Here is a 13,615-nt window from a genome sequence, read left to right on the forward strand (position 1 = left end):
CAGTGGTTAACAGCTCACTGGAACAAACATGGGAGGTTTATTGTCGAATTATAGCTTAGATTTAGAGTCTTTTTCTCACACAAAGCTTTCATATGACATCAGAACACTTGGAATACAGCAAACAAGTCATATGAACCACTTTTTTTTTAAATGAAACTTTACTTTTAAGCTTGAAAGTATGTTCCCATGGGGACTAACTGCATGTAAAAGAACTATTAGTTCAATTCTCCTTCGCACAGCCTTAGAATATATGCAAATAATGACAGAATTTCAGTTTTGGGTGAACTATCCATTTAAAGCCCCCAAAGGTTTGAAGGAAAGTTTTCTGCAAATATCTTGCACCATCACTTGTAAGCCTAGGTTTTCAACTTGTCTGTAACTGTCTGTTAAGCTTACAGTCCAATTTATCTTTTTAATGGAGATCATACTGTAAGATTGGCATCAGTTAACTTAATATGTGCTTTCACCCTATTGTTCAGATCATTAAAAAAAATATTTATGAAAAGAAAACTGATAAAACAAACTACTCCCTGAGTTCTGGCAGGGATGCGTCTAGTAAGAAGCAAGACCTGTGGCTCAGATACAGCACAAGTGTTACAAAAACCTTATTGTGAGAATGATAAGAGAAAACATAATTCATCCAAATACTCTGTCCCACACAATTACACACACACATTTTTGATTTCCTGTTCTTTCTTGACTCAGTCCTCTTTCCTTTTCCCATAGGGAGGGTTACATTATTGCTCATTACTTATCTGCCTCTCTTTGTTCAACAATTTTCCAGTTTGGCCCAAGAGTCATCCATAGCACTCTTTAATCCACTGATCTGATGTTTTGAATCGATTTCATGGAAAAGTTGATGTATTTAAACACTAGATAAGCTGAAATATTGGTCTTGAGACCTCAGGCTAACTGGGACCAATGAAGACATTCATAGTCATTCCTAAAGCAACAGCTGCAATGGGACCCCACTCAGAAGTAGCATATAATGGGTCATGCAGGAAATCCCATCCTACCAGGACCTTCTCTCCTTTGGGTTTATCAGCGTCACGCAGTTCCAGTTTTAATGAACGAGAGAATAGAAGTGGTAATATGTAGATTTACTTTGTAAAAACGTGCATTTAGTCAAGCTAAGAAATTCTCATCTGCTTTGAGGATCATTTACATATTTCTCACAACAATTTTCATTATTTAAACTGTTAAATTACATTTCTAAACTAGTTTAGGAGCCAAACCAAAAATCATGACTGCACAAGGAATATGCAAAAAACATCTGACAATCTCTGAAATCAATGGCACGCTCGCACTGTTTCAAAAGTTATTAATTACACTAGATGTCAAATACTGAAAAGAAGAAGAAAAAAATCTTTAACAAGCCTCTTGAGAAAAGAAAAGAAAAAGTATAACCTATGTTAATCACACAAAGTTTAAAAAAAAGAAGCTCTCACATATAGTGGGAAAAGAAAAAGCTCAGGTTTAAAAAATGCCCATGTCTATTTCAATAAAAAAAAAAAAAAAAAAAATTATTTTAATAAAAAAAAAAAAAAAAAAAAAAAAAAAAAAAAGGGATATTTTTAATGCAAACAGTAACACCATTTTCCAAAGAAAATATTCCAGGGCAACACTAATGCCAAAAGATATAACAAAACATTCTCATTTTATTCAGGACACATTAACTTTTAACCTGAGGCCATTTTTGGAAAACCAAAAGCCCAAAACACCTAACGAAAAAAAAAGACAATTAAATTCACATTAATCCTAAAGCGAGTGTGCACCAGAGGGCAATTTATTAAAGTCACATATGGAAATTTGACCTCATAAATACATTAAGTGGCCTACAATGATGTGGCAGAGAGTTAGGACAATTTACAAAATTAGCAATACATTTAGTGGCCAATTAATTAGGGTTTAGGGTATACATTTCAGGGGGTTTTCTCTGCCCTTTATCAAACAGACATGGCTGAGTTATCCTAACAACCCAGATGAAATACAGGTGGGGTAAAGTACTTCGAAAAAGCAGCATAAAATATCAAGAAATATGTATATTTTTAAATTGCTATGAAAGAAAATAACATGTTAAGTGCATGCTATTTTTCAAGTCTTTATTTTTTAAAGAAATGGTGACAGCAGTGTATTGTTTTTCATATTTATTCGCCTCCAGTTTTGCTTTCACCTGTCACAAGTATTACATTTGGAGTAGTAACATCTCTCTGTGGTGCTCAGATAAACGTGGCACTGTTCTGGTGCGTGTAAAAGCTATGAAACAGGAAGGAAGAGCTTTTTAGTCGGTTAAGTGAACGTTTACTCCGCTTCACCCAGCTTGTTGCTTTTGGCTGCTTCTATCAGCAAAATAAACTCTGACACAAAGGAGGTCGCCCCTAAAATAGCTCAGTCCTGCTTTGGCTTTTTAGACATACTGTGTGGCCGAGTGAGGGTCCACAGTCTTCATGAATACCTTCAGTGAAGGAAACCCTCTTGAGCGCCGGGATTAACCTTTCCATTTCACTCTAGTCCCCAATATCCAAACTGAGGGTCGAGCAGAACAATGGGAATTTCACAGGGCTAGGTTTCGAATGTGTGCTTTTAAATCTAAAGTGCTACTTGGCAAGACGCACTATCCTCAGAAACATGAGCTCGGAAAAAGTTTTCTTTGAACACCGAGTGTGAAGATCTATCACTTCCAGTCCCCTGACGGCTCCCACATGTGACACGCCAGTAGCTTGAGCTTTGTCCAAAGTGGACCTCAGGCCCTGCTGACAGAACGAAATCCACTGGCTTTAGAGACGATCAGACTTTAAGGCATTTAGAGTCTCTGATAGAACATTTATGTAACGTTAATGCTTAAGTAAATAGTTCACCCAAAATGACAATTTTATTGTCGTTGTTTTAAAATTATATCCTCAAAGTAAATATATACAGTATATTTATACATGCATATATATATATATATATATATATATATATATATATATATATATATATATATATATATATATATATATATATGATTTATTCCTGTGATGGCAAAGCTGAATTTTTTGCAGCCATTACTTCAGACTTCAGTGTGACATGATCCTTCAGAAATCATTGTAATATGCTGATTTAATGCTTAAGAAACATTTCTTATCATTATTTTTGTGAAACCTGTGATAAATATTTTCAGGATTTTTTGATTAACAGAAAATGTTCAGAAGAACAGCATTTATTTGAAATAAGAAACTTGTGTGACATTATACATGTCTTACTGTTCATAAATCTAATGCATCTTTGCTGAACAAAAGTATTAATTTATTTTAAAAAATGGATCCATTTCACTTTGATTATATGAAAACAAACAGTCAGGACATTGTGTTCCACAGAAAAAAAATTAAGTCATGGGATTGGAATGACATGAGGTTGAGTAAACGATGAACTATCAACTTAAAATTGTGATCAGATATCCAAGGAACTGGATAATACCTTTCTTTGCCCTACTCTCATGTTTAAAAGCATCCCTTCAATAAACCTTCATTGAGGTTAGCAGAGGATAGCTAGATACATCCTCAAGTGGTCCGTTTCCTGTAACAAACGATAAAAGATCACAGTCAGTCCACAAAAGTCTCCCTCTTTGGACCATTCCTGCTTCTGAGATAATCCTTGGACAAACAGAAGCCACCTTTGACTGGACAAGAATGTCATCGGGATACGCTCTTCCCCCGGCACAGCAGAATTCCACAGTGAACGTACATCGACCCCACACAGACCCCTCCGCACCTCAAACAACAGACTAGTCACTATCTGCAGTCTTTCATCAGCCTACAGCTTGAGTGGTATTAAGAATTACTCCACAGTCACAGCTCACTTGATTAAGACAGATAGACCAGTGCAGGACACTTCATCTGCTGTCCCATGAAATATGTTAACTGCATCCTCATGTGCCTTAAGCACAATTAGCCTGAATTAGGCCTGTGCCTCATAGCTCATTCCACTAAAACAAGCTTTCTTGTGCTATCTGTCCTGTTACATTTCAAATACAAAAAAAAATGGCTTAATTCCTCAAGTAGAGCTACTGAACAAAACAACCTTTTTCTGTCAAGATCTATTAACATCGTCTAACCGGAGTAAGGTACAGTTTGTTTTTTTCCCGCTTAAAGTCTCAGTAAGGAGGAAAAGTGACCTTAATGTTAGCAGATGTGCTTATACTCCTTTCACTATATTTTATGATAAGCCACTTACTCACTAGTGTAGAATTCAGACTGCATGAACTGCCAGTTTGCTTTTTTATGAACTCTGACATACTGAAACGTAGTATGTCTTTTGATAGCGTGCATGTCCTGGTAAAAGGCTTTTATTTTTCTTTCTTTCATTCTTTTGTTTTTAACCATTGCACCACAATATTATTTCAGCCGACTCTGTCTAAAATGGAGCCAAGTGAGATTTTGTTTTCCTTTTAAAAAAAGGATCTTACAAGTGTCTGCAAATACTAATCTGTAGCTGTTTTATATCCATCAGTATAATTAAGTTGGATGGCATTGCAAAATGAAGACGATAATGTAAATGCTGAGAAAAGCTAGTGGGATTTGACCGTTTGGAAGGAGCCCTTTAGATAAAAAGATAGAATGATGTTCATGTTGCAGCCATGACTTTTACTTAAAAGCATCACATTAGATTGTTTTTAAAAAATGGACAGGGCCCACCCATTCCTTCATTATGTAACACTTAATCATCATGTCTATTCAACAAAAATGAACCGAGTATGAAACAGGTTACACATATGGAAAAAAACGGTTTGCATTCAGTGCATACTATACTTGAGAAAATAAAAAGAAAGAGAGAGAAACTTGAGTTTGAGAAATCTAAATGACATTGTTAAGAACAATTAATTCCAAACTCTTCATGTAATCCATCATATATGTTCAAAGTTCAGGTTATGTTTTATGAAAATAAACAGAGAGATTCAAATAATTAATCTCAGACTACTCACCAAGATCACAATACTGATAAATAAGAGTGTGTTTTAGATAAATATGGTTTGTTTGTCTAATGAATGTGACAAAGTCAATGTTAGATGAGTTATCCATGCCAAGAACCCTTTGGTTGTTTCTGTAGGTGTTTCTGTTTGTGAAGCAATTATCATTAACTACTTGGTGACTGACCAGTATGGTACAACCATTATAATTGAACTATAATAATTATAGCGAAATAAAAATTTAATTATGTAGTAATTTAAAAGATCAAGCACTTTTCTTTTATACAGGAGTGAATAAAATTGCTACACAAATGCATGCACCTATCTAAACAAATGGCACTATATTTTTAAATATATGTGACCCTGGACCACAAAACCAGTCAAAGGGTCAATTTTTCGAAATTAAGATTTATACATCATCTGAAAGATGAATAAATATAAAATAAAATAAAGCTAAATAAAAGCTTTCCATTGATGTATGGTTTGTTAGGATAGGACAATATTTGGCTAAGATACAACTATTGAAAATCTGGAATCTTAATTATTTTATATATATATATAGATTTTTGGAAATTTAGTAAATATGTTTTAATCAAATAAAACTAATATTTTATATATATATATATATATATATATATATATATATATATATATATATATATATATATATATATATATATATATATATATATATATATATTCTGCTGCATAAATTAAATTTCTGTCAACTTTGGTTAAAGTTTACGAAAAACAACAAACTCTCAATCATTTAGGGTGGATTGTACAGGGACGGGGAGTAAGCTGATGCTTTTAGAAACCATTAGAAAGCCATGCTGATATCTGCCAGGACAGTTAAAGCTTAGCTTATAATAGAAGGATAGATCCTCCTCGCTCTTCCTTCAAGCACTCCCGGGGGTCTGCCTGACTTCCTGTCATTAAAGAGACAGCGCGCCCGACTACCATTTGGGTGACTGACAACCCGCCATCAGCGCAATGTGTGGAGTCCACCTGAACATCTGCAAAATCAGCCAGACGCTGCTCGAGCGAGACTCCCCTGCCAGGCGGTTACGTCGTGCAGTGTGAGCAGACAGCTGCTGAACAGAGCGATCTGTGTTGATGTAAATCACGTTTCTGACAGCTAAAGTGGCCAACATAATGCTTTTAATAAGACAGGTCTGTTATTGTAAAGCTTGCCTTGATGCAAAACTCATAGTGCAGTGACCATAAAACACATCCTTACAATCTGGCATCTGAACATCTGCCAAGAATGCAGTTGAGAAAAAACTGTTGATGTTTAACTGTTGTCTAAACAGTTTTAGATGACAACCCAACAGTCCAAGTGCTCAGCATCAAGAACAGTGCTGATCCCTGTCGGCTTTAGACTCGTAAACAGTTCTGACATGCATATCCTTAGTTTTCACACACCAAACTTTGCATTTCAGACTTTAAAAACACTTTTCTTTCCTCTCTGCCACTCTACTGAAGAACAGCTGTTCATTCGCTCCTCTCAGCTTACGCAAACTACATCAACTACATAATTGTGTATAAAGAAATTGGGATAATTGTGCGATCATCCATTGTGCAACTTAATAGAACTCACCTTTTGTAACCATTGCGTATAGTTCTCCATGACGTGCTCCAGCTGCTGGATCTTTTGGTTGGAGAAATCTGCTTCAGGTTGAGGTGCATCCCGCTGAAGTGCATTTGCACCGTATGGCGTGCCCGCTTTAAAGTCTCGACAAGCGCCTCCATCACCCTCCGGAAGGATAAAAGTGTAGCTACACTGTCCGTGTTGGATCCGGTGATATTTCCGACCGCTGCTGCTGTTAGCTTTCGCCGTGGAGCTTCTGAGTCCTTCTTCTGCTCCTCTTCTTTGCTCAGCCCCTCCGCAGTATGCTACCACCAGCAGCGCTACCAGGGACAAGCAGCGGCACATGAACCAACCCCACCACATGGCAGGAGCTGGAGAGGAGGGTGAGGTCGCAAATATCAAAGTTCGTTTGAGGGTGCCCTCGGTTCCTTCAGTCCAAAGTCAGGTGGAATCAGTACGAGCAAAGATGTACGGATGGCCTGGGGCACGTGGTGATCATGTCCAGACTGGACCGTTGCCTGGAGATCATTATTGATCCTGTCACTGGCTCTCAAGACACTTCCTGTCTTTATATCAAGTTGGGGAAAAACTGAAGCCTTGAGAAACTGTTGCTAGAAGTGCATGTGAAATGCAGCTGTGCAGTTATGAAGAAAGCAAGACAGCGTCCATGAAGATGTAGTCTGGAGTGTTGTCAGACCTCCCCTGGCACTCTCTCTCTCTCTCTCTCTCTCTACGTTTCCTCTCTGTGTGACCGTGCGACTGAATGACTTTGCTCTGGGCTTCTAGCATGCTCTGAGCCTGCCCCTCACAGTGACTGGAGAGGAATGCGTGTGCGTACGTGTGTGTGTGCGTGTGTGTGAGAGAGAGAGTGAAAAGGAAAGTGAAGCGTAGCGGGACCCCAGCAAAGAGGATGTTCTCAGTGCTTGAGGATCATTTTACAAGCTTTCTTGACCCTATGTTTGTGTAGTAGCCCTAACTCCAGTACACTGAACCTTCAGTAACATACACACGGACACATCCACCTGATGAACTTTGACTATATACTGTACATTTGTTTGCATAAAAGAAAACAGAGGTAATCACTTACTTATTTTCATGTCTTTCCTACTTATCCTTCTTCATGCTGTGGAACACAAGAAGAGTCCATGCTGCACTCTGCCTTATACATGACTATTGCTGTTAAGGTATTTTCAGAAAATAAAACACTTGATTTTCATATAAATATATAAAATATCATATCTCATATAAAACTAATATATGGCTTCAGAAGATTTGGAATAAAGTGCACAGGTCTCATGGATTGAGTGTTGTCATGCTTTTATAATAGTTTTGTATAACCTAACATTATCCACATTTATTGTATGGAAAAAGAAGCATTTAAAATTTAGCAAAACTTACATTTTGTGTTTTATAGAAAATAAATAGTCAAGTTTTCATGACAGACAGACAAACAGACAGACAGACAGACAGACAGATAGATAGATAGATAGATAGATAGATAGATAGATAGATAGATAGATAGATAGATAGATAGATAGATAGATAGATAGATAGATAGATAGATCTGTCTCTTTAAAACTTAAGAAAAGTTCAAAAGTCTAGTCACCAAAGAAGAAAATTAGTAACAGCTTTTTCAGCCTTCACAAATTTGTGTGAAACAACACATGGAATGTGACATTGTGAAACTCTGCTCCCATCAAAAACACAAGCCTGCAATTCACAGCATCTCCCTCTTGTTTTCATAAAAACAAATACTGAAATCTAGCACTGGCCTGATGGAGGAGCTGCATCATCAGAGGAGACAGCACTACATTGGAACAGGCATCCTATTTACACTGATCTTGGACCAGCTTTCTCATCTCTGCACCCAACTAACTATTGTGAGACAAAAACAAAGAGCTGGTCTCAAACCGAAACCCAACAGTTGGCAGAAAACTGTGTTTGGAGACAAGAGGTCAAAGGTCAAGTTCCAATTAAAGCCCCCAAGCTTTTTTCTCGTCGCCTACTATGGCAACCTTGCTGGCAGATAAAGACTGAACGGTTCTTAGTACACTGACTATGAGACAATGACTCAGTGCAGTAATCCTCATAACAGCCCTCCTCCTCGCGGTTTCTAAATTGGTTGTAGGCGCCCCAAGATAAAGAGCCCAGAATAACACTGAGCAGTCTTAACTTTTAAAGCATGAGTAAACATTTATCTGAAATCTGACGCCACACCCCCATATCTAAAATATAGGCGTCTGTCTCAATACCATACAAGTAGCAAAATAAGTGAATTTTGGATTAGAATGATAACTGATAAAATAATAATAATAAAAATAATCAAACATAGTAAATTTAGAACCATTTTTCTCCGGTAGTCTGTGGCCCAAAAATGGACCACAGGTTTTTTTTATTTTAATTTTTTTTTATCACAGACCGCAAGGGGAAAAAAATGCAAAATGACTGTCACGGACAGTGGGGAAAAACAATCCGAAATGAAACAATTAAGATGGGATGGATGCATAAATATATGAATTAATTAATCAATCAATAAAAAAATGGAAGGAGAAAACATTTCCTTTAGTTATTAACAAGTATTTTGGTATAAATTCATCTTTATTTGGTAGAAGCAACAGAATTTGGAAAATGCTTACATGTAAATGCAATATATATTTAAATATCTCCATATAGTTGCGTCTTTGGCATTAATGTCAATATCAGTATACTCAATGTTAGATTTTGTAAGGACATTTTTGTCCCCACTTGATATCCAATTTAGAGTCCTGAAGCAAAGCCAGTTGAAAACCACTGATTTAGAAGAGAAGCAACACAAGGTTTAGTTTCCCACTGAATCAAAGGCATTACATTATGTTTACAGTGTAGTAGGTCAGAACTTAAAAGACCAACGTGATGAACACTATGTGATTTGGCTTTCACTCAAGTTTTCAGGGAAATGCACAAACTGTGGATATTTACACGTCATTATTGATTTGTGTAATCTACACACCAAAGTCTTCGCTGGAATGTAAACATAGAACATGCTGCGAGAAAACAAACATCTTATTCATGCTGCATTTTAACTGCTTAGAATCCCAACTTTTTCATCACAGACCACAGAGTACCATCATACTTTTGACAAAAGTACTGTATATATAATATTGTTCTTTCAGCTTTATTTTTGCTAAAGATGTTTCAAATGGTAAAGTTCATCTATGTTCAAGAAAACAAATGAGTACTTAATGCAATAAAAGTGCAACTGTAGCAGTTTTACGAAATAATCTGTAGCTTGCAGACGACTCTAGCACAAAGGCATAAAGAAGCCGGTACAAAAAACGCCAAAGATAACAATGGCAATTTGAACGTGATGAGCTCTTCATTGTCTCAATTATTTTCCTGCGGCTAGGGTCTGGCAAAACATTTACTCACAGGGGGGGTTTTCTGTCGATGACGAAGCTGAACCACTGCCAGTGGACTTATTCATCCATTTCAATGGATAATTACCAAGCACTAATATGTCACACAGCCGCATTCTTCCACCTTCAATGGACCAGTTCATCCCATCCATAACCGAGGCCTCTCAGTTCATTGGTTCCCCAAGGGGGAAAACAGCCTCATTCATATTTGTCACACTAAAGGCTCTCAATGTCTCATTTGATAGCATATCAAGCCCGGCCAGCTCAACACATCCAATTGAAAGTGGCATTTCAATGGCTGGTGCAAATTTTTTATGTTTTGTGGTGACTATGCAACCGTCTTCCTTCAGAAATCCAAGTTCAAAGAAACACAAGTGGCTTTAAGTGGATGCACAGGGAAAATGAATTGGATTGCTAAAAGGATAAAAGAAAAGACAGAAATAAAAGAGGAGGAGTAAAAGAGAGTGTATTGCACTCATGACCATGTCCATGAGTCCGAAAGAGAAAGAAAAGTGAAGAGAAAGACATGTTTAGTCTGCATTCTTGCACCTTAGTCTAATTCTTTAGGACAGATGATTTGATTGATTCTTTAAACAGCCCGGCATGGCACATGACGACCGGGATGATGTCATAAATTGTAAACTGTTGGAAGAATGACACCAGCAGCTATTAGTCTCAAACTCCTGCTGTGGACAGCTCATCTCAGATCAGTTCTCTTGGGCAAAACTAACAGAGCATACTGAGGTCTAGGTATGTCAAAGCAACCCTCTGTCTTCCTTACTGATGCTAAAGTTCATGTCAAGTTTATGGAATATGCACTCTTGTACCTGTCCTTCTAAAGCTATACAGCACATCTATGTTTATAGTCTTGATTACAGTGCCCAGATGTGCTAAGGTCACACAGAGACATATGCAAGCATTGTTACTATAAATGCAATAATTTAACATGATATTTTATTAATGGATTTTGTCTTTTTCTTTTTTTTCTTTTTTTTTCCCAGTTGTAATTTTATTTTCATGTGCATTTCTACCACTTCACAGTATATAGGTTTTAGCTGTCCCTCATTTGGCAACAACATACAGTACATCAGCCTTTTTGAAAAGCTTCCATCCCATCATGATATTCATAAAACAACTGAAGATGAAATGTGTCAGTTAAAGTCAGACTGAAATGATCAGGGACTTTATTTACAGTAAAGTATCTGATCTGTTAATGTCAAAGTTTTTTTTTTTTTGTTTAATGATAATGACCCCTTTAACTGATTTAGTTTCCTCTAAAAACAATTTGCTTGGATTTCTCACATTGCAAACTCAAAATAACTCATAATAACTAAAGTACAAACTCAGTGTTGTTTTGGAAATTAGTTAAATTATGGATTGTAAAAACATTTTCATATTTATTCAGTCAATTTGTCATAATAATTATTCAATGTGGTTTTTATTTATCAAAACAATGTAATTTCTACAAATTTAAGCCATTTAAAAATAGCTATCTATTAATTTTAACATTTATATTCTTTGGCATATTTGATGGAAGGAGTCTTATTATTATAGTCTTAAATTTACTCATTGGCATGCAGAAAAAATATAAATTGTGTCCACTAATTAAGATTTTATTAATTTATTCTCTCATGGCTGCAATTTAACTAAATGAAAATGAGGAAATTAAGTATTACAACATGCCTGCGATTTCTAGTTTTTTACTATTTAAAATGAGGGAACAAATTTATAAGTCATGGCAATGGATTCTTAATTCATGCACACAATTTGTTTTGCTCCCCTGCATATCATGTCCAGAGCTCTGTACTCTCACCTTTGTCATAAAGAAAAAGTAATTCAGGTTTTGAATGATATGAGATTGATTAAAGAATCATTTTTTGTTACTTGGTACACTGTACAGTCAACATACAGTATACAATAAAGTAGCATAAAACAAAGATGTCAGTATCTAGTCCGTGTACTTCACGGACTGTGTGTGCCATCAACTGCCGTTGACATAAATGGAATTGCTAACAGGTAGTTTACTGACAATGAACAAATGAAAGCTACTGTAGGACTAGGACTCCCAATAAAGCTTGACATTTCCTCAAAACATGAGATCTATCTTGTTGTGGGCTGTGTGTGCAGGCTTCATCCCAGGTGCTCGCTGATGTATGATGTCTGAGATCATTGCACATTCAAAGCCAGAATGTTTAAGTTCTCAGCTCTGTTAGTGCTCATAATCTCTTTGATCAAGGCTGTTCTAAAACAAGTGCTTGCTGCTGTTGGTCTCTTATCTTTCCAGGCCATGGGAGGAGCTGCTCCTTATAAGAGTGTTTACAAAGAATCTGGAACCATACCTCATCTGACTCCCTCCCTTAGGTCAACATGCATTTCCCGTACTTCCACAGAACCTGTACGCTACAATGACATGGACTGGGAAAGAAAGAAGAGCAAAATTTTCCACTGAGGTAAAGTTATTATTAGAGAATTGAAGGCAATGCTTTCATACTTACATTACAATTTAACTATTAATATTGTAGCTTCAATAGGTAAAACTGGTTACATTTAATTAAATTTAACAAAGTCAGTTTTTAAACACAATAGCAAGTTCTTATTTCAGACTATGTGTGTATCTAATCAATAGAAAAACAACAGGTAAATGTCCTCAAAGTCAAATTTGCTGTTATCTGGAAATAAGCTTTTCTTAAAAAAAAGAAGAAAAAAAAAGCATTTTTTTTTTTTAATCTAAATTTTAATGGTAAAGGACAATAAAATGCTACAGTAAAAAACTGTTAAATGGTTACTTTAACAAAATTAACTAGTCACTTTAAATAATTTTATAGTTAAATACTGTTGAATATACGGTTCTTGGGAGTAAAAAAGTTATACATTTAATTTTTATATTAAATGTAATAATGTAATGTATAATTTACAGTGAAACAAAATGTAAATGACACCTGACATTTGATAATTTCTTTCATCAAAACAACTGTTTTAAAGTTCTGTTATGTACTTTAGGGATTTTTGTTACATAAATGTTTTACTAAATGTAAAAAGCAAATTTTAGTAATTTGGTATATAAACATTATTTCAGTTAATGAAATACGTTTTGTACTGTAAATTTAAGGGCAATCTATAGTGTCACTTTATGATAAAGATTCGGCATTCACTGGCCGCTTTTTTCCATAAAAATTAAGAATTTTTTTTTCAACTAAAGTGAAAGTGAAGTGATATGTGGCCAAGCGGAGCAGTGGGCAGCCAATGCTGCGGCGCCTGGGGAACATTTGGGGGTTCGGTGCCTTGCTCAAGGTTCTCACCTCAGTCGTGGTATTGAGGGTGGAAGAGAGCGCTGTACATTCACTCCCCCCACCTACAATCCCTGCTGGACCTGAGACTCAAACCCACAACCTTCAGGTTACAACTCAGACTCTCTATCCATTAGGCCACGAAACTGTTTTAACACATTAAGCTGATTAACCTGAATCTAAAAAGCCTTTTAAAAGTGGTTCATCAGAAAACAGAACTGGTTTCTCTTTTTTTTCTTTTTTTCCAATTTATTAACTGTAAAACTAGAGATGAGACAGGAAAAATGAGATGAACCAGCATCAGAACAATTCAAACTTGCATTTCCCACTTGAGCACCAAGACTGTGCTGACCACTAAACTACAATGCCAAAACTTCATTACAAATCAAGCCTG

At 36.1% G+C, this 13,615-nt stretch overlaps 1 protein-coding gene across 4 annotated transcripts in view; it reads right to left on the bottom strand.

The window, feature by feature from the left end:
* Positions 1 to 13,615, bottom strand: part of LOC109094683 (angiopoietin-1) — a 141,725-nt gene that overhangs the window by 40,913 nt on the left and 87,197 nt on the right. The window contains exon 1 of one of the 4 annotated variants that reach the window (XM_042744738.1): positions 6,549 to 7,358. The exons of the other annotated variants lie outside the window; for them this stretch is intronic. Coding sequence (XP_042600672.1) covers positions 6,549 to 6,902 — 354 coding nt within the window. The 5' untranslated portion in view covers positions 6,903 to 7,358. Of the gene's footprint in view, positions 1 to 6,548; positions 7,359 to 13,615 lie in introns of those variants that run through there. 4 annotated transcript variants of the gene reach the window in all.

This window comes from Cyprinus carpio, chromosome B19 (assembly GCF_018340385.1).
Source record: "Cyprinus carpio isolate SPL01 chromosome B19, ASM1834038v1, whole genome shotgun sequence".
NCBI lineage: Eukaryota > Metazoa > Chordata > Actinopteri > Cypriniformes > Cyprinidae > Cyprinus > Cyprinus carpio.